Genomic DNA, 23,265 nt, shown 5'->3' with positions numbered 1-23,265 from the left:
TAGGGCTAGAGAAGGCACTGATGATGGAGGGCATGGCTTACATTGCAGTGGTGCCAGGAAGATCAGGTTCCACTAGACATGGCCTGCACCTCAATGGGTACTTGAAGGAGAGGTTGGCAAAGCTTATTGGTGACAATGTAGTGAGATCACTCATGGGAAAATTCCTGTAGCAGATGGTGTTAGAATTGCACCTTTATTTAGATTGAAGTCAGCTGGTAGGTATACCTGCTTAGAGGAATTCTCTCTAACAAACGAACCACAGTCACAGAAGGTTAGGTATCCAAGTAATGAGGAAATTAGCATGTTTCATCAAAATGCAAGAGGTATTATAGACAAAGTTATCGAGCTAGTTGTAGAAGTTCAATCTGACATTATTGGTATATCTGAGCACCACTTAAATAATGTGACAATTCAGAGGCTTCCTTCACGAGGAAACAGATTAGCTGGCTATTTTTCAATGAGTTCTTTGCAAAGTGGGGATGTGGTCATGTACAAAAAAAAACAGTATTCCTTTTGAGTCCGTAGATGTATCAAAGCACTGCACTGAACAGGTATTTGAATGTTGTGCAGGAGCAGATGAATTTAGTGAAACTTAACTTCTAATTGTTGTTATTTGTAGGTCCCCTAAGTCTGACTTCGGAGCATTTCTGCTCAAGCTAGAGAGGGTTCATGGTTCACTTTGTAGGAATTACCAAAAATTACTTGTATGTGTTGACTTCAATACTAATTTCATATGTGATTGTGCAAGAAAAAGGATGTTGGAAGAACTCTTAAATTCATATGATCTGATCCAGACTATTTTTTCCAAGCAGGGTGCAGGGGAATAGAAGCACAACCATAGACAATATTTTTATTCATTCTTCATTACTGGATGGGCATTCTAATAGTAAAAGGAGGAATGTCCTTTCAGACCATGATGCATAAATTTTAACACCAAAAGGTGTTTGTACTCAAACAAATATATATAATTACAAACTGTGAAGAAAAGCTAATTGAACAGCAATACAGAGTGTTTTAAACCCTGTCAAGGAACAAGAGTGGCAGGATGTTTATAGTGCTGATAACATAGATGACAAATATAATGCTTTCCTTGACACATTTCTCATGCTCTTTGAAAGTTGCTTTCCATTGGAACACTCAAAACAGGGTACTAGCAGTAAATGGCTGCCTGGGTGGCTGACTAATGTTATAAGGATATCAAGTAGAACAAAGTGGGAATTATATCAAAATCTTAGAAGTAGTCACAATCAAGCTACAGTAGCCCATTACAAACAGTATTGTAAGGTGCTTAAAAATATTAGGAAGTCCAAGGGTATGTGGCATACAAATAGAATAGCTAATTCACACGATAAAATTAAAACCATATGGTGACTTACCGAACGAAAGCGCTGGCAGGTCGATAGACACACAAACAAACACAAACATACACACAAAATTCAAGCTTTCGCAACAAACTGTTGCCTCATCAGGAAAGAGGGAAGGAGAGGGAAAGACGAAAGGAAGTGGGTTTTAAGGGAGAGGGTAAGGAGTCATTCCAATTCCAGGAGCGGAAAGACTTACCTTAGGGGGAAAAAAGGACAGGTATACAATCGCACACACACACATATCCATCCACACATACAGACACAAGCAGACATTGTGTCTGTATGTGTGGATGGATATGTGTGCGTGTGTGTGAGTGTATACCTGTCCTTTTTTCCCCCTAAGGTAAGTCTTTCCGCTCCAGGGATTGGAATGACTCCTTACCCTCTCCCTTAAAACCCACTTCCTTTCATCTTTCCCTCTTTCCTGATGAGGCAACAGTTTGTTGCGCGCTGGCAGGTCAATAGACACACAAACGTACACACAAAATTCAGGCTTTCGCAACAAACGGTTGCTTCATCAGGAAAGAGGGAAGGAGAGGGAAAGACGAAAGGATGTGGGTTTTAAGGGAGAGGGTAAGGAGTCATTCCAATCCCGGGAGCGGAAAGACTTACCTTAGGGGGAAAAAAGGACGGGTATGCCCTCGCACACACACACATATCCATCCACACATATACAGATATGTGTGGATGGACATGTGCGTGCGCGCGAGCGCACACCTGTCCCTTCCTCCCCCCAAGGCAAGTCCCCCCACTCCCGGGACCGGAACAACTCCCCCCCTCCCCACAAAATCCACATCACCCCCCCTCCCCCCCCCCCCCCCCTTCGATACTTACTTATATATATATATTTTCAATCTGTATATTGAGCAAGCAGTAAAGGAAACAAAAGAAAAATTCGGAGTAGGTATTAAAATTCATGGAGAAGAAATAAAAACTTTGAGGTTCACCGATGACATTGTAATTCTGTCAGAGACAGCAAAGGACTTGGAAGAGTAGTTGAATGGAATGGACATTGTCTTGAAAGGACGATATAAGATGAACATCAACAAAAGCAAAACAAGGATAATGGAATGTAGTCTAATTAAGTCGGGTGATGCTGAGGGAATTAGATTAGGAAATGAGGCACTTAAAGTAGTAAAGGAGTTTTGCTATTTGGGGAGCAAAATAACTGATGATGGTCGAAGTAGAGAGGATATAAAATGTAGGCTGGCAATGGCAAGGAAAGCGTTTCTGAAGAAGAGAAATTTGTTAACATCCAGTATTGATTTAAGTGTCAGGAAGTCATTTCTGAAAGTATTCGTATGGAGTGTAGCCATGTATGGAAGTGAAACAAGGACGATAAATAGTTTGGACAAGAAGAGAATAGAAGCTTTCGAAATGTGGTGCTACAGAAGAATGCTGAAGATTAGATGGGTAGATCACATAACTAATGAGGAAGTATTGAATAGGATTGGGGAGAAGAGAAGTTTGTGGCACAACTTGACCAGAAGAAGGGATCGGTTGGTAGGACATGTTCTGAGGCATCAAGGGATCAGCAATTTAGTATTGGAGGGCAGCGTGGAGGGTAAAAATCGTAGAGGGAGACCAAGAGATGGATACACTAAGCAGATTCAGAAGGATGTAGGTTGCAGTAGGTACTGGGAGATGAAAAAGCTTGCACAGGATAGAGTAGCATGGAGAGCTGCATCAAAGCAGTCTCAGGACTGAAGACCACAACAATATATATATTGGTCTTCAGTCCTGAGACTGCTTTGATGCAGCTCTCCATGCTACTCTATCCTGTGCAAGCTTTTTCATCTCCCAGTACCTACTGCAACCTACATCCTTCTGAATCTGCTTAGTGTATTCATCTCTTGGTCTCCCTCTACGATTTTTACTCTCCACGCTGCCCTCCAATACTAAATTGGTGATATATATATACAAAGATGATGTGGCTCACCAAACGGAAGTGCTGGCAGGCCGATTTGACACACAAACAAAGACAAACACACACACAAAACTCAAGCCTTCGCAACAAACCGCCGCCCCACCAGGAAAGAGGCAAGGAGAGGGAAAGACGAAAGGATGCGGGTCCCAAGGGAGAGGGCAAGGAGTCACTCCAATCCCGGGAGCGGAAAGACCCACTCTAGGGGGAAAAAAGGACGGATACACACTCGCACACACACACACATATCCATCCACACATATACAGACACAAGCAGACATATTTAAAGACAAAGAGTTTGGGCAGAGATGTCAGTCGAGGCGGAAGTGCAGAGGCAAAGATTTTGTTGAATGACAGGTGAGGTATGAGTGGCGGCAACTTGAAATTAGCGGAGATTGAGGCCTGGTGGGTAACGGGAAGAGAGGATACATTGAAGAGCAAGTTCCCATCTCCGGAGTTCGGATAGGTTGGTGTTGGTGGGAAGTATCCAGATAACCCGGACGGTGTAACACTGTGCCAAGATGTGCTGCCCGTGCACCAAGGCATGTTTAGCCACAGGGTGATCCTCATTACCAACAAACACTGTCTGCCTGTGTCCATTCATGCGAATGGACAGTTTGTTGCTGGTCATTCCCACATAGAATGCATCACAATGTAGGCAGGTCAGTTGGTAGATCACGTGGGTGCTTTCACACGTGGCTCTGCCTTTCATCGTGTACACCTTCCGGGTTACAGGACTGGAGTAGGTGGTGGTGGGAGGGTGCATGGGACAGGTTTTACACCGGGGGCGGTTACAAGGATAGGAGCCAGAGGGTAGGGAAGGTGGTTTGGGGATTTCATAGGGATGAACTAAGAGGTTACGAAGGTTAGGTGGACGGCGGAAAGACACTTTTGGTGGAGTGGGGAGGATTTCATGAAGGATGGATCTCATTTCAGGGCAGGATTTGAGGAAGTCATATCCCTGCTGGAGAGCCACAGTCAGAGTCTGGTCCAGTCCCGGAAAGTATCCTGTCACAAGTGGGGCACATTTGTGGTTCTTCTGTGGGAGGTTCTGGGTTTGAGGGGATGAGGAAGTGGCTCTGGATATTTGCTTCCGTACCAGGTCGGGAGGGTAGTTACGGGATGCGAAAGCTGTTGTCAGGTTGTTGGTGTAATGGTCCAGGGATTCCGGACTGGAGCAGATTCGTTTGCCACGAAGACCTAGGCTGTAGGGAAGGGACCGTTTGATGTGGAATGGGTGGCAGCTGTCATAATGGAGGTACTGTTGCTTGTTGGTGGGTTTGATGTGGACAGACGTGTGAAGCTGGCCACTGGACAGATGGAGGTCAACGTCGAGGAAAGTGGCGTGGGATTTGGTGTAGGACCAGGTGAATCTGATGGAACCAAAGGAGTTGAGATTGGAGAGGAAATTCTGGAGTTCTTCTTCACTGTGAGTCCAGATCATGAAAATGTCATCAATAAATCTGTACCAAACTTTGGGTTGGCAGGCCTAGGTAACCAAGAAGGCTTCCTCTAGGCGACCCATGAATAGGTTGGCGTACGAGGGGGCCATCCTGGCACCCATGGCTGTTCGGGCTTTCGCGGCGGACTGTTGCCTTGTCGGGGGGGAGGGGGGACGGGGGGATGTGGGTTTTTTTGGGGGGGGGGGGGAGTCGTTCCGGTCCCGGGAGCGGGGGGACTTGCCTTGGGGGGAGGAAGGGACGGGTGTGTGCTCGCGCGCACGCACAAGTCCATCCACACATATCTGTATATGTGTGGGTGGATATGTGTGTGTGTGTGTGTGTGTGCGCGAGTGTATACCCATCCTTTTTTCCCCCTAAGGTAAGTCTTTCCGCTCCCGGAATTGGAATGACTCCTTACCCTCTCCCTTAAAACCCACATCCTTTCGTCTTTCCCTCTCCTTCCCTCTTTCCTGATGAGGCAACAGTTTGTTGCGAAAGCTTGAATTTTGTGTGTATGTTTGTATTTGTCTGCGTGTCTATCGACCTGCCAGCACTTTCGTTTGGTAAGTCACATCATCTTTGTTTTTAGATATATTTTTCCCACGTGGAATGTTTCCCTCTATTATATCAGGAAACATTCCTCACACACAAATAAAGAAAAGATGTTATGTGGACATGTGTCCGGAAACGCTTAATTTCCATGTTAGAGCTCATTTTAGTTTCGTCAGTATGTACTGTACTTCCTCGATTCACCGCCAGTTGGCCCAGTTGAAGGAAGGTAATGTTGACTTCGGTGCTTGTGTTGACATGCAACTCATTGCTCTACAGTACTAGCATCAAGCACATCAGTACGTAGCATCAACAGGTTAGTGTTCATCACGAACATGGTTTTGGAGTCAGTGCAATGTTTACAAATGCGGAGTTAACAGATGCCCATTTGATGTATGAATTAGCATGGGGCAATAGCCGTGGCGCGGTACGTTTGTATCGAGACAGATTTCCAGAACGAAGGTGTCCCGACAGGAAGACGTTCGAAGCAACTGATAGGCGTCTTAGGGAACACGGAACATTCCAGCCTATGACTCGCGACTGGGGAAGACCTAGAACGACGAAGACACCTGCAATGGACGAGGCAGTTCTTCGTGCAGTTGACGATAACCCTAAAGTCAGCTTTAGAGAAGTTGCTGCTGTACAAGGTAACGTTGACCACGTCACTGTATGGAGAGTGCTATGGGAGAACCAGTTGTTTCCGTACCATGTACAGCGTGTGCAGGCACTATCAGCAGCTGAGGGTGGATGCATGTATCCTCGCTAACGGAGGACATTTTGAACATTTCCTGTAACAAAGCGTTTGAAGTCACGCTGGTACGTTCTGTTGCTGTGTGTTTCCATTCCATGATTAATGTGATTTGAAGAGAAGTAATAAAATGAGCTCTAACATGGAAAGTAAGCGTTTCCGGACACATGTCCTCCACTTAACATATTTTCTTTCTTTGTGTGTGAGGAATGTTTCCTGAAAGTTTTGCTGTACCTTTTTGTAACACTACATTATTCTCAAGAACTAGCAGCTTTCACTCAGTTAATGCTATGTAGAAATTCAATCTGCATTTGGATTGCACCTACTTGACTCTTGTGCAGAATGGCATGCAGTATTCTGCTACATCCATTTTCAGTAAGCTACCATTAGTTTTCAAACCCAAACTGAAGAGTTTCCTCACACCTCACTCTTTCTATTCCATTGATTCCTGTGTTATACTGCTGATTGTGTTTACATAAACTTATATGTTGACATCTTTTAAGGATTCATTAAAATTTTATTTTATCTGTTGTAAGTTAATGTACTGACACGTTCCATGACCATGGAGATGTGGTCCTCAATTTGGTTCTGCGGAAAAATGTAAATACTTCACTCCTTTACTGCCCCCTCCCCCCCCCCCCCCCAAAAAAAAGAAAAGAAAAGATGATGATCTACTAGACTGCACCTACCAACCCTACCCTGTCCTCAACCAGGGCTCTGCATGCTCCCACAAGCAGCACTACACCTTCCCTCACCCCTCCCTCATTATCCCTCTCCATCTTCTCCTTATCCCCATCACACCAGATTGATTCTCCCATTAGGCACATGACCAGAAAACCTGTTCTTCCTGCCAGTGCACTTCACTTCACTTCACTAATTCTCACTATATACGAGGGTTACACAGAAAGTAATGCATCATTTTTTTTTTTTTTTTTCTCAACCAAAACCAATGATACGAATGCCAAATGTTACGTATGTATTGTTTGAAGTCTCCTGAGCGAGCACACCAAGTTTCTGTCAACTTTCGGCTGATAGCGTAACTGCAGGACAGTTTCAGAATGGTGTCTGTAGGTAATGTACTTTGCAAGCAATGTGCCATCATTGAATTTCTCACTGCACAGGTAGAAACTGTGGGGAATATTCACAAACACTTGTGCAAAATCTATGGAGCATCTACTGTTGACAGAAGTACAGTTAGTCACTGGACACAGAAGGTGAAGTCATCAGAAGACGGTACGGTGGAGCTCCACAATTTGCAGCGGCCGGGGAGACAATCCACAGCTGTCACACCTAGTTCCCTCGGACTTCCACTTGTTTGGGCCATTAAAGGATACCATTCGTGGAAGACATTTTGAGGACAAGGAAGAGGTGATTCACACAGTGAAGCACCAGGACAAGGATTGGTACTGACATAGCATACACGCCATTGTTACGCGCTAGAGGAAGGCCATAGAACAGGTTGGAGATCATGTGGAAAAATAGGGTGTGTACATAAAACATCATTCTTTCGTGTGTGTAATTCTCATTATGTTCAATAAAGAATTTTTGAAGAAAAAAATGTGGTGCCTTACCTTCTGGGCAACCCTCGTATAACTTCAAGCTATCAATTTCTCTTTTCTAAATTATCTATCCTACCTACCCAATTACGAGAGCTAACATTTGAGACTCCAACCTGTAAATTGTCACATTTGTTTTTTGTGATAACACTATCCTTCCCTGCAGTCCCAGCCCAGAGCTTCAGATGGGGGACTATTTTACATCCCGAATATTTTACCCAAGAAGATGCCTTCATGATTTACGATATACAGTAGAGCTGCATGCCCTTGGGGGAAAAATTACCGCTGTAGTTTCTCCTTGCTTTCAGCCTTTCACAGTACCAGCACAGCAAGGTCGTGTTGGCTAATGTTGCAAGGCCACATCAGTCAGTCCTTCAGACTGATGGCCCTGAAACTACTAAAAAGGCTGCTGCCACTCTTTAGGAACCATGGGTTAGTCTGGCCTCTCCACAGATACCCCTCCACTGTGGATGCATCTATAGTGTGACCATCTGTATTGTTGAAGCATGCACGCCACCTCTGGACTCTGGAAGGTCCGTGGTTATAGTTCATGGGGGGGGGGGGGGGCGTGTTTGCTCACCAAAAAACTGTAAGAGCTGCCCAAGAGAATTTACTTCACCCACATATGCTTGGTAAATTTCTCCACGTCTGGCTCTCGCCCTCCTTTGTGCGAGGCTTACCCACTTCAATTTCTTAATCATGTCTGTGACACTACTTGTCTACCTGTAGTCTCCCATTATACAGCTGACTTGCACTCTTCTCTACCTTGACAGATATCTTTGCTGGAGTCCCATATCCCTGCAGGAATGACTCTAAGTGTTGTCTTACAAGGGAAACCCTTCCTTGCGACCTTTCGACCATCAATAAAATGTGCAGTCCCCAGTGTCACTTCCTCATATCAGCATTGTTATCCTGCTGTGATGTCAGGTCCTAACTTGTACTCATATCTTATAGCACTCCTGCCATTTGAGAAGGTGACTAGTTGACATTCCTTTTGTATTTGCGAACATCCAATTTCTCTGGATCCAGTTTCAGACAGACACCGTCTCTCCTTGTAAATTACGTCACTGGCCAATAGACTTAATTCAGATTTTACTCAGTCCATAATATCAGTGATAGAAAACAGTAACAGCAGTGGCCCTAATTTGTGTTGCAGTAAACCAGTTTCTAGCATCACTATCTTTGATGTGAAGTCTCCCACCTTCATTCACCAGCTGTTTTCCTATGTTTTAGATATTTTGTCACCCAACATATCACTCTTTCATCAAGTCCAACCCTTCCAGTTTTGTTAACAGTACCATGTGATTCACATTATACACTATGCGATCGGAAGTATCCAGGAACTCCCAAAAACATACATTTTTCATTTTTCATATTAGGTACATTGTCCTGTCACCTACTGCCACGTGCTCTACATCAGCGACCTCAGTAGTCATTAGACATAATGAGAGCAGAATGGGGCGCTCCGTGGAACTCGTGAACTTCGAACTTGGGAGGTGATTGGGTGTCACTTGCATCATACGTCTGTACACGAGATTTCCACACTCCTAAACATCCCTGGGTCCACTGTTTACGATATGATAGTGCAATGGAAACATGAAAGGATGCGTACAGCACAAAAGCGTACAGGCCGACTTCGTCTGTTGACTGACGGAGATCGCCGACAGTTGAAGAGCGTCGTAGTGTGTAAAGGGCAGACATCCATCCAGACCATCACACAGGAAATCAAAACTGCACCAGGATCCACTGCAAGTACTATGACAGTTACATGGGAGGTGAGAAAACTTGGATTACATGGTTGAGCGGCTGCTCATAAGCCACACGTCGTGCCGGTATGTGCCAAATGACACCTCGCTTGGTGTAAGGAACGTAAACATTGGACTATTGAACAGGGGAAAAACATTGTATGGAGTGACAAATCACGGTACACAGTGTGGTGATCCGATGGCAGGGTGTGGGTATAGCAAATGTCCAGTGAATGTCATCTGCCAGCATGCATAGTGCCAACAGTAAAATTCGGAGGTGGTTGTGTTATGGTGTGGTTGTGTTTTTCATGGAGGGGGCTACATTGATGTTTTCAGCACCTTCTTGCTTACCACTGTTTAAGAGCAATTTGGGGATGGCAATTGCATCTTTCAACATGATCGAGCACCTGTTCATAATGCACCACCTGTGGCAGTGTGGTTACATGACAATAACATCCCTGTAATGAACTGGCCTGCACAGAGTCCTGACCTGAATCCTATAGAACACCTTTGAGATGTTTTGGAATGCCGATTTCATGCCAGGCCTCACCGACTACGTTGATACCTCTCCTCAGTGCACCACTATGTGAAGAATGGGCTGCCATTCCCCAAGAAACCTTCCAGCATCTGACTGAATGTGTGCCTGTGAGAATGGAAGCTGTCATCAAGGCTAAGGGTGGGCCAACACCATATTGAATTCCAGCATTACCGATGGAGGGCGCCATGAACTTGTAAGTCATTCAGCCAGGTGTCTGGATACTTTTTATCACATAGTGTAGAAAGTTTTGTAGATATCAATGGCTATACAGTCAAGTTGCATTCTCTGTTAGTCACTACTGATACACCGTGTATTTGTGGACAAGGAACAAAAATTCCTGAATTTGCTGGCTAAAAATACACATTTTTCTGGGTAAATATACACATTTTCCCAGATGAAGATACACGTTCTCCATGTTCCTTTCCCTCAGAATTGTAAAACTTATCAATCCTTTGAATGGCATAGATTTTATACACAGGTGTAGAACTTCCCAGCGCTTTAGGAAAATAAGCCCAGCAAAAAAAAATTTTGGAGACATCTCTGATGCACTACAACATGCACACTGCATATTTTCATATTAGGAAAGTATAAATGCCAATTCCACCAAACTCAGCACACATCACTTGACCATGCTAGCCAATGACAGCACTACAAGAAAAGCTATGCTTTCACATATAATATTCGTCTTTTTTTGCGCATGTTTCCCTTTAAGATATATCAAAAACATACGTGCCAGTAAAATTTTAAAATAATAAATAAATGTCTGGTCTTCTGGGCTCAAAATTTTTGTAAGCGACTTGTCTTCAAAGCTTTAAGTTTTGAATGAGTGAATCACTCTGTGATTTAAGAAATTCATCGCACATTCTTACATGTTGCATAGTTCATCTTGTGTAAAAGGAAATCTACTCGTAAAGTAATGCTTCTCAAACCACCATTCGGAGCATTTTCCTGCAACCTGTTAGAAACACGTTCCTTTGAGCAGCTGCTAAAAAGTGCCAGAAAACAGGTGTTACTGCACATGCACAGCTACAATGACATACAAAGCCCCATTTCAAAACTAGACACTACAGCTCTAAGTAACCTAATGTTTTTTTTCTATATGGTGACTTTTAACATAGATTTTTTATTTACTTGTACTCTGCAGTACTCTTACGTAGCCATTTCCAATCAAGTTTACATCCACACAACACTACAAAAAGCTACTAAGGAGGATTACAAATTTATTTAAAAAAGGGGAGGAGAGAAAAAGTTGTTTGTGTACACCAGAACTAAGAACAATAAACTTTTCATGACTTTTTCAAACTGTATAAATAATTAACAAAGTTATTTGGGAGGCCAAGAAAATGTATAATTGGCAATTTATATTCTATTCCAGGTGTAAATACAAAGCCTTGTGGGCAATTACAACAATAAAACATGGTATGCTGCCAGTATATAACTTTCTGAAGATTGGATGTAAGCAACATAAATTAAGAAACAGTGTCGAGCCTAGAGGAGTACAGGACAAGTTTGAAATAAGTCTTGCGACTGAAAAACATTGTGTTTCACAGATGGCAGATATGTAAAATTCTGCTAAAGCTTTTCATTGTGGTTTTCGGGAAGCCAATTTTCTTTTAGTACCAGTAGTGCATTACCTAATGATTGATCTTTATTATGGCACAATGCCTTAGGCACCAGAAGATGAAAACGTGCAATTCAATTTCAACGAACAGTTGAAACTAGCCAATAGCATGGAATGAAACACTTCCTTTCAAATAAATTGGCTGCCTCTGAGGAAAAGATTAAAAATAGCCAAATTTCTTCCACAAACCAACAAAAATAACTTCATTGTTCTTGCAAGGCAGTTAATGCTTGAGTACCAATAATAAAACATCAGGAAACTGAAACTAAAACATTTTATTCTTCTGTAATTATATCAGTGTATTCATCTGAAAGCTCCCAACCACAGAAATCCATTTTATTTTCATTTGATATGAGAAGTGTAAATGAAGACAGCAGCAAAACCACAAAAAATAGACGTGGGTCACATGAAGACTGCTTCCCACTGCAACTGACTGCTCTGTGCATTCGCAAATATGGCAGCTTGGTTGCACCAGAAAAATTTTCGTGAGAAGCATCCAGCTGCTTGCAGCTACTGCTTATACAGCTACAGCCACACTGTGCAGTGAGAAGTGGGATGCTCATATGTATGAGCCCACTGACAACTGCTCAAACGAATCTAACTTAAAGAGCTCATTGAAAGCAGATTGTTGTTTAAAGTACTGCATAGTCTTCATCCTACAGCTTTTGACACATTTTGCTGTTAGCAGATGCTTGTGTGCACACTACATTTTGTTGTTGTAAATGGCGCATTCTCTTTGGAACTACAGTTTTATTTTGGTGTTATTCTCTCATTCATGTTTTATTGCTGCAGTATTTTTCTGTAGTAGTGGGCTAAAGTAAAATTCTTTGTTAGAGAATCAGCTCTTACCAGTCAAAATTACAAAAATTTAACTGGAAACTAAAATAATGAAAATATCTCAGAATTCTAAAAAATTCCTGGGTGTTTCCCAGATGAAAACTTTCCCCATTGTCCCAGGACGTATACACCCTGCAAGATAGCTTGCTGAAAATCGGTAGGTGTGACACTTGAAAACAGCTCTGAATTCATGCGGGCTCCTATACCATGAACTGTTTTCCGGCAAACTTTGGATCACTTCAGATATTTTAAGTAAAAATACAGGTAATACTATTTTGTCTGGGATTGTACCTTGCTCCTTTTCTATTATACTGTATACTCATATTACTACTTTTCTTTCCATTCATCTGGGGGCTCAATACTATTTATACAGATGTCGTATGGAAATCCTAGGTTAGATAGAATCCTTCAACCCTTGATTTTTTTGTATTTATCCACTTATTCTGTCTAATCCTTCATCCTCCCTTTCACTTACTGCATTTATCGCTATATCTGTTTCCCTGTTATTAAATGCCAACCCTTGACAATACCCCTATCTTGTCTTTTTATTTCTTCCCACAGCCCTTCCCCAGCTGTACCCACAATCTATTGTTTTCTCATTTAAATTACTATACATTTTCTCTATTGTTTGAATGATTCAAATTGCCCTTTTCATGCCCGTCTCGTTTCTTATATAATCAAACTTGCACCAGTACCTCTGTTGGTAAATCTTCCCCACTATCAGCTGATTCGTCAGCCTTCTTTTTTAACTTTATTTAACTCATCCTTTAGCACTTCCAGGCAAACCTTGCTATCCATTCCTTTCCTTTCCTGATCTTATTCCTCTGCATTATCACCTTCCTTTTAATTCTCATTTTTATCATATAATAAACTGCGTCTAATAATGGGGGGAGGTGGGGGGGGGGGGGTGGAGGTGAGAGAAAGTGCTAGAATGTCTATAGCTCTATTCTGGAAAGAGTAGACTAGAACATGTTCTGACTCTTCCTGTATCTTTGGTGCATTTACAAAATTTCTTTAACATTATTTCATTCTTAATAACAGGTAAATGGTATGATTATGTCAAAGAAGAAGCAACTGAATAAAAAGAACAGCACTGAAACTACTCCGTCACTTACTCAAAACAGGTACCAAACCATTATCTTTTTTAAAAAATCTTAGAAGCATGTTTAAATTATACATTAGAAAGTTTTCTCTCTCTCATTTAATGTGAGATACCAAAAAATATTAGTACTTCTTAGTCATTTTTCTTCTCTTCAGCAAAAGAGAACTCCTTGAAATTGGACCTCCTCCACCACTGGATTTTGCCAATATTGTAAATATCAAAGAAATAAAAACGTCACTGTTGGATACTACATGTTATTCTTCAAGATTCACGCTGCAAGAAAAAAAACCACAAGAAGATTACATTGAAGATCCTGATGTTCCGCCTCTAGAATAAAAAATCTTGGCTGCTGCTGTTATGTAGAAGAAAAAAAAATTATGTACATGTTTAAGTATTGTTTCCATACATGTTCAGAGAGAAATGTATAGCTATTTCAGTAGACAAATGTTTTGGAAATTTATATATGCACAATTTCTCAACTTTCATATGTTGTATTTCTTGTTATAATATATGGAATCTGTTCATTTCTTCACACAGTAGAACCTAAATTAACTGTCACTTTTGGGACCAGGAGGTGGTCGAAACACTAACAAGGTCATATAATCATGAGAATGAAAGAAGCTGTTTACAGAGCTTAAAACTATGTAATAAAAGAGAATTAAGGGAGGAAAAAAATCACATTTCTAATTAAGAGAAATTAAAACACAAAATTTTATACACTGAAAATTATTTAAAAAACTAATTTTTCCCCCAGTTTCTTAAACCTTGATTTAGTGGCAGCATCACTCTACTTCATTGCCCACAATATGTGCACAGTTGTAGTGGTTGGCAGTTATTCCAAATATCTGAAGCAGTCTCTAACTTGCCATTTGCTACAGAGTGGCTGATATTTTCCATTTACTTCCTTTTCATCATCATCTGACACCCTTCCCTCAACACTATACCGCTGCAAAACAAGATTTGATGACCTGATACTCCAAGTTATTCATCAATATTAGCAGCAGCATCACCTTCTGCTAGTCATTCTTCTACCTCAGCAGGCTGGATATTCTGAAGAATTCACAAATCAGTGACTAAATTTGTAGTGTGTGAGACTTATTACTTTCTGAAAGTTCCTACTCTTGGTTTAGGCTACGACAAATCACCTTCCAAGATTTTTGTAGAGTGGTTTTCATAAGTTGTTCTCAAGCTTAAACTACTGTGTAATTGTATCTCATATGTTGGGTCTTTCATTGCTTCAAAAAGATCACAACCCTTTTCTGTTTTCCCTCACAAAGCACTGACATATTTCCTCCTGCAAACAGCGACTTGACCATTCAATAACACATTTATCCAGTGTATGAATTACATAAGTCACAGGGGGGGGGGGGGGGGGGGGAGGCTTTGTTGAAGTTCAGACTCATGTAGAGGGGTGGCTTGGGACATTATGTAACAATACAACTGCGGGGTGGTAGGATTTTCAAATTCAAGTATTTAACAGCCAGAACAAATGCGTCAGATCCATTCTTTAAACAAACTACCATTCATCCAAATCCTTTTTTGAGCTTTGTAATGACCAGAAAGCACTAACATTTGATTATGTTTTTGATGGCTCTTGGTTTCTTAGAGTTGCTGACCACAAACAACAGTAATTTGTGGCCACCACTTGCATTGCAGCATGCTGCAATGGCAAGACAATCTTTGCTGATTTTATGCAGTGTCTGTTTCATTCTTTGAGGCAAGGGTTTTTTTTCAGGTAGCATTTTACAGTTTAGCTCCAACTCATCAATAATTGATCAGCTACCTGCTCATTTTTTTAATACTGTTTTTGCAATTTTTTCAACAAACTTCCTATGTGCATCATCAGCAGAATAAAGTTTTTAACCTCAAATGACGACTTTCCTAAAGCTGTGTAGATTTTTCCCCACAGCTGAAGACGATCTGATGTTTCTTGAAATTAGTAGTCTTCACCCCTGTAGTTTTTCGTGCAACTGAATAGTTCTTTTACAAGAGGGCCTGAAGTTGGGTCCCTTTACATCTTTCCTGATAAAACCAAACCAACACAATAGCTTAAGTTTTAGTTTTTCAATGTACTTCTAATTTTTAAAGCCTTTTCACCATCCACAGTTAATGAAAAAGCTTCAAGATTTCTTCCTTTCTTTTTCAATTCCTTAATGGTTGTCACTACAACAACCATTTCAGAGGCTAATTTAGCAACTGACCCACCTCTGTGAAGTCTTTGCAGAATACTTAGTTTCTGTTCGATTGTGCTCATATTTCTTTCCCTGACTTGTAGCTAATTTTAGTTTTCAGCATCCCTTACACTTCTTAATCACAAACTGTATAAAACTACACAGCAAATTTTAAAGAAATGCCATAATGAAAATCACATAGATAAAACAGCTGATTAAAAGAGTCCAGTACAGCGAACAGTCCAGTAAAACAGTAATCTGTCAACTGACATCTGTTGTGACACGAGTTAAACCTGTCAACAATTCTGGCATGCTGTTTGGTGAACAGCTCAGAGATAAGGTTGAATGCATGGTTAGATAATCTGAACAGTCAGTTAATTGAAGGTCAGACAATCTAAGTTCAACTCTATGTTATATCAGTTTTCAGGTGTATCAGGACGGAGAGATTAAAAGAACGTTTGTGTCAGGACTATTTTTTAATTAAAAAAAAAAAAAAAAAAAAATCAAATAAAACCTTCTGGAGATATGAGGACAAACAGGGCTCCATGTTGTCTCTTGCCACATAATCAGGACTCGTTACTACTACATTAGTCATGGTTACATCAACAAGAACATGCAAATCCCATAGTCGTCTCATATTTCTCCTTTGAATCTTAGAAAACTACATAAAATGTCAATCGGAATGATCCAACGGAGGGAAAAAAATTACATACTCCTGAAGCACTGGCTTCACCAGGTGTGGTTTAATTTTCTGTTTCCATAATGGGATACAAAGAACAACCTGTTGGTTTGGCAAGATAAAATATGGGGGTCTTTGAATATAGGTAAGTATAATTTGTGACGAAAAAGTGTTAAAAAGTGCCTGTTATGATAATGGTGTTTGGATACGTTCTGTTACCGTATTTACTCGAATCTAAGCCGCACCTGAAAAATGAGACTCTAAATCAAGGGGAAAAAAATTTCCCGAATCTAAGCCGCACCTGAAATTTGAGACTCTAAATTCAAGGGGAGAGAAAAGTTTTAGGCCGCATCTCCAAATCTAAACAAAGTTGGTCCATTGTAATATGAGACACAATTTAGGTCGAATGAATCACGATACAGCTACAGTAGTTTGGTTCGAGTCGTAAGCTTAGCAGTTAAGCTTTACCAGGTAGCCATTGCTATGCGTCAGGTGCTTCGTCCGTATCTATATGGGTACCCTTCCTTTTTCACATGCTTCGTCTGGTTTGAATTGATTGCTTATTTTTCTTTGATCTGATAAGTGCCGTTTTCTTTGTTATAGGTGTTTACGTCACTCTAAGCTGAAAATGCATTACTGTACTGTGTCGTGCATTGTTTTGTCGCATTCTGATAGTGCGTGTTTACAGCCTGTCGCCGCTTGCGGCATGGCTTGCTTTTGTGTGTGCTACCGCCACTTGCAATTAAATAAAAAGAAGAGGAATCGTCTCATTAGCGAAACAATGGCAAGAGACTGCTATTTGTTGTTACTTACACTGCTGCTTTCTTTGATAATGATCAACAAGAACCAAATAATACACTGTGTATGATAGAAGATGTTCTGAACGAGAGTTTAGCGAAAATTTTTCTCCGTTTGAAAATCTTTGCAGGCGCCCCTTTAGTACGTTACATTCTGCACAGAAATTAGAGTCATCTTAGATTTGTCAATTGCTGTGCTTCATTTCTGACTGTATCACTATTAGGCATAAGAATAATACGAATATAAACATGACATGATATGTATATTCTTCCGCGTTTACTGTTGGCTCACTCTAGTTTCGTAGTTTATTAGGCAGACAGGATTTAAATGAAATAGCAGCAAACATGAAACAATACCTGGCAAAATGTTTATATTCATATTATTCTTACGGTGAAGAGAATACTGCATGTGATTCACAATTCATAAAAGTTCCTATTAGCAACCATCTCTTCTCACAGGTAGGAAAGATTCAGAATGTAGAGTTGGCCATAGTGACAAACATCCCAAACAGACTTGTTAGTCAGATTTTTGTAGTACATTGAAATGCTGCTACATTCGAAGATGAACAATACGGAATTTGTATTTACTTCGTTGGATAATGTATGAAAATGCAGTGGCTGAAACTCGGGGCAGAGAAAAAAGCTCGTCTTTTACATTTTTTTAAAAATTTATTTACTGACGCAGAGGTTTTGGTGCCAGTATTTATCTTTGTGCCTACAAAGCATGCCTGTGTAGCGCTACATACATATGACAGCAGAAGTTAGTTGTGGCGGCACCCACCAACATTTTTCAGAACTTCCGCTTGCTTTGCACTCGATTCTAAGCCACAGTCAGTTTTTTGGATTACAAAAACCGGAAAAAAGTGCGGCTTAGATTCGAGTAAATACGGTAATTTTGTTCAAGAGTTCACATTTGCTTTTCTATCACCACCTCTCAGGGCTTGAAGCTTTTTTTTTCTTTCTTTCTTTTATCTGTTCTCTTACATGATTATTTCTTAATCTACACAATTTAACATAATGATTCCACAAGTCTGCCAGATGTCACAGCAGAGACCTGCTTCTGACATTGTATGCAAATCGTCTGTCACAGCAGAGCCTCACACCTGACGTCAGGGCTTGGCCTGGTGATGAAACAGCCATCACTATGCATTTGGTAGTCAATTTGTTACTAACCATGATTAAATATCTGTCTCCACAACATTTCATTTCAGAAAAAAGTATGGTTTGTTGACTTATTAATACAGCAACTGCAACTCACAAGTGCTGACTTAACACTTATTATGAAAGTAAAATTTACAGAACTTGGTACGAGGCAATTTTACAATAGCCTTGTTGTTTGGGGAGGAGGGAAGGGTAATGAGAGAGAGAGAGAGAGAGAGAGAGAGAGAGAGAGAGAGAGAGAGAGAGAGAGTGTGTGTGTGTGTGTGTCATATGTAAATGTAAACAATACTTTGCCTCGAATAATTCAGACTATGTGAAATTTTACAATTTGGTTTGCTCAGTATCCCACATACGACATGTACAGGTATGGGACAAACCTGGACTTGTGGTTGTGTGCTTGCCAGACTACAGCAACAAAGATCTAGGACACGATTTCTTGGTGGTGTCTTGACTTACCAACTGACCTTGTTGAGGAAGCAATTAATTATGATCAAAGTGACTACTAATACATGCAAATATAACTGGTTGTGGACATTTTAGTGCTTTAAATGAATGAGACAAAGGAAAGTTTTCAAAATCTGCCAATCATCCCTATATTCTTGTGACTGGAATGTGTCATACATCACGCCACATGTGTTTGCATGTCATGTTGCATATAAGGAACAGTTATCTTGTATTTTGTCATAGAAATAAAAATTTCATCAAACAACTTTTGTGACCAGTCCATAAAGATAAAACCAGTGATGAGTAAATGTAAATAATTTACATAATCTGAAGTAAAGGTTTTAATAATGTAAAGAATGTTTATTTACAAAATATTGTAATAAATTTGTTGCTTTATCTTAAACTTATACACCTTCTTTCTCTGAGCCATGTAACTCAACTCCATTGAAGGAAACATAGCAAAATATTACTTCTTGTATGTGTCTCAGTAACATTACTTATTTTGTAGTGATCAAAACTTTGAAGCCCACAGAACAATTAACAAAAATTCAATGGCTCAGTTTGCAGTAACTGCTGGTCTTACATTCCCACTTTCCTTATTCCAATTTAATATTACATAATATGCATCTGGAACTTTAGCTGTTGACCACTGACTGAACATAAGAATATTCTACACTGGCTTATTAAGTAATGAAATAGTAATTCATCTTCTAGTACGGCTGGAACATGAACATTTCAGACAATAACATACAATCTTCCAGTGTTCTCACTTCCATAAAAGCCTTTCTATTACTGCAATCACATCAGGCCTTTCATACACAGCTGAAATTTTTTTCTACCTTAGGGTTGCATTGAAAAGAGGCTGGCTATGGCTGAAGGCATATTTTGATATTCAGTGCTATTGCTGGCGACACTTGTTTTACTGGGTTGATTACAAATTTGATAGTTTGTGTTATTATTTTTAACAATCAATTCAGATTTTCTGTACGGGGGGAAGAGCACATTCAAAGTTCATATGAAAAATTTAATTTAATTTACAAGTTTCAGTAATAAGGCTTCCACTTTCTTTCTTCCCCTGCAACATGTCTTACAGTTATCTCACTATATTCATAAAATTTTTCATGAAAATTCACAGTATACACTTAATTTCTGCTCTACCCAGTACCTGCATCAGTTAACATCAGTTATCTATAATTACTTATCTCCCAATTTTCTATTGACACGAAGCAAAGTTACATGCGCACACATTTTATTTTTTGTAGATAGGAATTTCACGAAATCTCGTCTGTCACTGTCTTCATTCTCCATTTACATTTTTAACCTTCGCTGCTCCTCTCCTCTTAAAAAACCTCTCTCTTTTTTCCATATGAAGAGCATAGATCTGCTTTGGAAACAAAAGCAGCAACATTCTCTCAAGAATGCAAGTAATATTCCAAATACCTTGCCTATTCCAACTGACAGTTTTTTTAAAGAAAGTAATCCTTGTCAATTCATGCCAAAAATGATACCCAACACAGACAGCAATTACAAATCACAACTTTTTAATCTTAAAAATAAAACAAGAATTTACAATATGCTAATTATGTAGATGAAAATTTTGATAATTTGTTGTTGCTTTATAATGAATCTAACCACTATATCAGACATATAATGATTACACATTTATAGGAACCAGCTGGTTACTTTCTGTTTACTAGTAACCCAAGAGTATATAATATGCAAAATTGGTACCATGTAAAACCTTTGAAAATAATTTTTTTTTGTTATCTGGGTGATCTTGTAACACAGACTGGTACTGTCTTATTCACAGTGAAACATCATGTAAAACCAGCAGTACCCTTGTCAGTCAATCATGCATACGCTGCAAATAGTTTTCTAGTGAATAATTTCAAAACATCAAACATTTACTAGCATAAGCTTTAAGCTTACAGTAATGTACTCATGTGGCTTCAAAAAGTGAATATGATAATTTTTTTTTTCATTTTGAGATGTGCAAATCAAAGTATGCCATGAAATTGCTCTCACAAGCCATAGTACTGGAAATGCTCACAGTGCTGCTGACAATTTTTCCACGTATGAATTACTTCTTCACCATGTGTTTTAAAACTATTATACCATATTCCTGTATCTGTCAACTCGAGAAATAACTCAAAACCAAATTAACTTATTGATTCTGAATATAATGCAAACAAATCACTTACAGAATAAGTAAACAGTAAGAGATCACAATCAAAATGCCAGCAGATCAACATGACCAACGATTTGGTGGTTCATGAACTGCCAGTTGCACTGTTAACTATCAGATTTGTATTTATCTAATGTGCTAATGGCAATCTTCAGTTTCCAAGTGAATTTCTGAATAAGCAGGCATGAAAATACCATTTTATATAAAAGATTATTAACTCTGATGATCACACAACGATAAATGGTATCAGCACACACAAAAAATATGTTCACATAAAGGAGCATATACTTTGTCCATAAAACCATACTCCTAGTGTCACTTCACTTTCTATAGTACACTTCACTTACACCCCACAAGTCAGTCGTTCAAGGGATTTATGAGAAACTTATTTTCTAGCACCATGGTGTTTCGGTTCCTTTTCTTGGTTCTTTATAAAATCTAAACAGAGACTGTGTTGTTCACGAGAATTATGCAACAAGTTCAACTGGACTCTACAAAATGCCAGGAACTTGTAGCAATCAAACTCTTAATGACAAGTTTGATTTACTGTATTACAGCAGAATCTCTCAAGAGGCTACAACAAATCACAGAGAACTTCAAACTTTATATGAAATGTCTTATAAAACTAGAAAAGCTTGCCATACATCAAATAAAAAAAAATAATAATAAATAAGTCTGAAAAAGAGAAGAGCACTCTAGAAAATAGGTAAAAAATACATTCACTACAAATTGTTCAGGTTTTATTTTTATTACATTACTTATAAATGAAGTTACACACCACTCAAACCACACAGTGTCTCTGTGTTATTGAAAATGTGTTTACAGAGATGCACTGAAGAGTAATTAAAAAAAAACACACACACACACACACACACACACACACACACACACACACTCCCCCCAAGTAATTAGTAACCAACGTTTGCGACATCTGAACACCAACATACTCCCACACAGCTCCATGCTTCACATTTATCACTTTCATTCCCCCACTTACATTTCAAAATCGCTCCCACAAGTGAAAGGTAGGTTTATTTTGAATTGTAAAAAGAGTTTTAAATCCCATTTTTATTCTTTGGCAATACATCACAGCTTGTAATACAGCAAATCAAACTGCTCTGCATCCCTGGTAGCATAAGAGTTTTTGTTTTTATTTTGTTTTTAAGCTACACCTAGCAGCACCTGTTGGAGCCTCTTTCTCCCCGTCTGTCTGGAACTATCACTCTGTCCGATGACTCCGCTGGATCTCTACCAGCAGTTTTATCAAGAATGGCCTCCGCTAATTCATTAAATGCCCGTTCTATATTTATGTTTGCTTTTGCTGATGTTTCCATGAACCTGATTCCATGCTCTCGTGCAATCTGCAAAAGAAAATAATTAGTTGTTACAAGAACACACAAAAGGTGTAATGAGGCAAATAACAATTTTTCAAATGAAGTGTTATTTTTTCCATTAACTAAAAATTTTGTGCAACTGAGAGAATGTACAAAAACGATTCAGAAAGTGGCACCTTGTACATCAATGCAGTGCCAGAAGTGACTAACAATCAGTAATGAAACTCCAGGTTGGAATGGCGACAACATTAGGAAAAGGACAGACTGCTACTTACCATAAAGATGACCAATTTAGTTGCAGACAGGCACACATTATAGCTTTCAGCCAAAGCCTTCTTCAGCAAGTCCCTGGACTCACACACTACTTAAGCTAACTTATGCTAAGAACACACACACACACACACACACGGACCTCCGGCGGGAAGGGCTGTGCAATCCGTGATTTGATGCCTCAAACCATGCGGCCACTCCGCATTGTATTTTTAATGATTAAGGTACTATGTTGAGCTTTACAAAATTATTTCTAACACCAAAATTACAGAGTTTCCAGAGCCAGGTTTGTGTAACACATTTTCTTCTTTCATGAGGATAATCCCAAAAGTAAGGTCTCCTAATTTTTTTTTTTTTTTTTTAAGTACAGAACTCTGTTTTTGTGGGAGTTGGTCAAACTCTTATGAAGAGTGCTTCACGCACTGTATGTAAACATGCGCATGCCACACTGAGGCACTCAGTCTTGGCTTGGCAGCCGTTGAGAATGGAGCTCCCGTTGGATGTTACCACCATGTGCGAATTGCGCACAGTCATTTAGTTTTTGAATGCAAAGGGCACTGCCGCTGATTGAAATTAATAGCCAATTGATGGAAGTGTATGGCAAGTTGTGCATGGATGTCAAAAATGTTTGTAAGTGGCATAGAGAGTTTGCAGCTGGTTGGACCGAAATTCACGATGGACAAAGGAGCAGGAGACTGTCAATTTCTGAGGAGACAGTGTTGCAGGTCGAGCAAAGTATGCATGACGATTGGCGGATCAGCCTGGATGATCTCTGCACGTTGGTTCCTCAGGTTTCCC

General features: G+C 39.9%; 2 protein-coding genes across 3 annotated transcripts in view; one reads left to right on the top strand and one right to left on the bottom strand.

The window, feature by feature from the left end:
- LOC126475174 (dynein axonemal assembly factor 11) overlaps positions 1-14,142 on the top strand; it is a 228,481-nt gene extending 214,339 nt beyond the window's left edge. For both annotated transcript variants that reach the window (XM_050102805.1, XM_050102806.1), the window contains 2 exons: positions 13,366-13,448; positions 13,582-14,142. In XM_050102805.1, the coding sequence (XP_049958762.1) occupies positions 13,366-13,448; positions 13,582-13,762 (264 nt within the window). In that variant the 3' untranslated portion in view covers positions 13,763-14,142. The remainder of the gene's footprint in view (positions 1-13,365; positions 13,449-13,581) is intronic.
- A 4,859-nt stretch (positions 14,143-19,001) lies between these two features.
- Positions 19,002-23,265, bottom strand: part of LOC126475173 (ras-related protein Rab-10) — a 32,839-nt gene continuing 28,575 nt past the window's right edge. The window contains exon 5 of the mRNA XM_050102803.1: positions 19,002-22,224. Within this exon, the coding sequence (XP_049958760.1) occupies positions 22,036-22,224 (189 nt within the window). The 3' untranslated portion in view covers positions 19,002-22,035. The remainder of the gene's footprint in view (positions 22,225-23,265) is intronic.

Source organism: Schistocerca serialis, chromosome 4 (assembly GCF_023864345.2).
Source record: "Schistocerca serialis cubense isolate TAMUIC-IGC-003099 chromosome 4, iqSchSeri2.2, whole genome shotgun sequence".
NCBI lineage: Eukaryota > Metazoa > Arthropoda > Insecta > Orthoptera > Acrididae > Schistocerca > Schistocerca serialis.
This window is presented reverse-complemented; position numbering and strand designations above follow the sequence as displayed.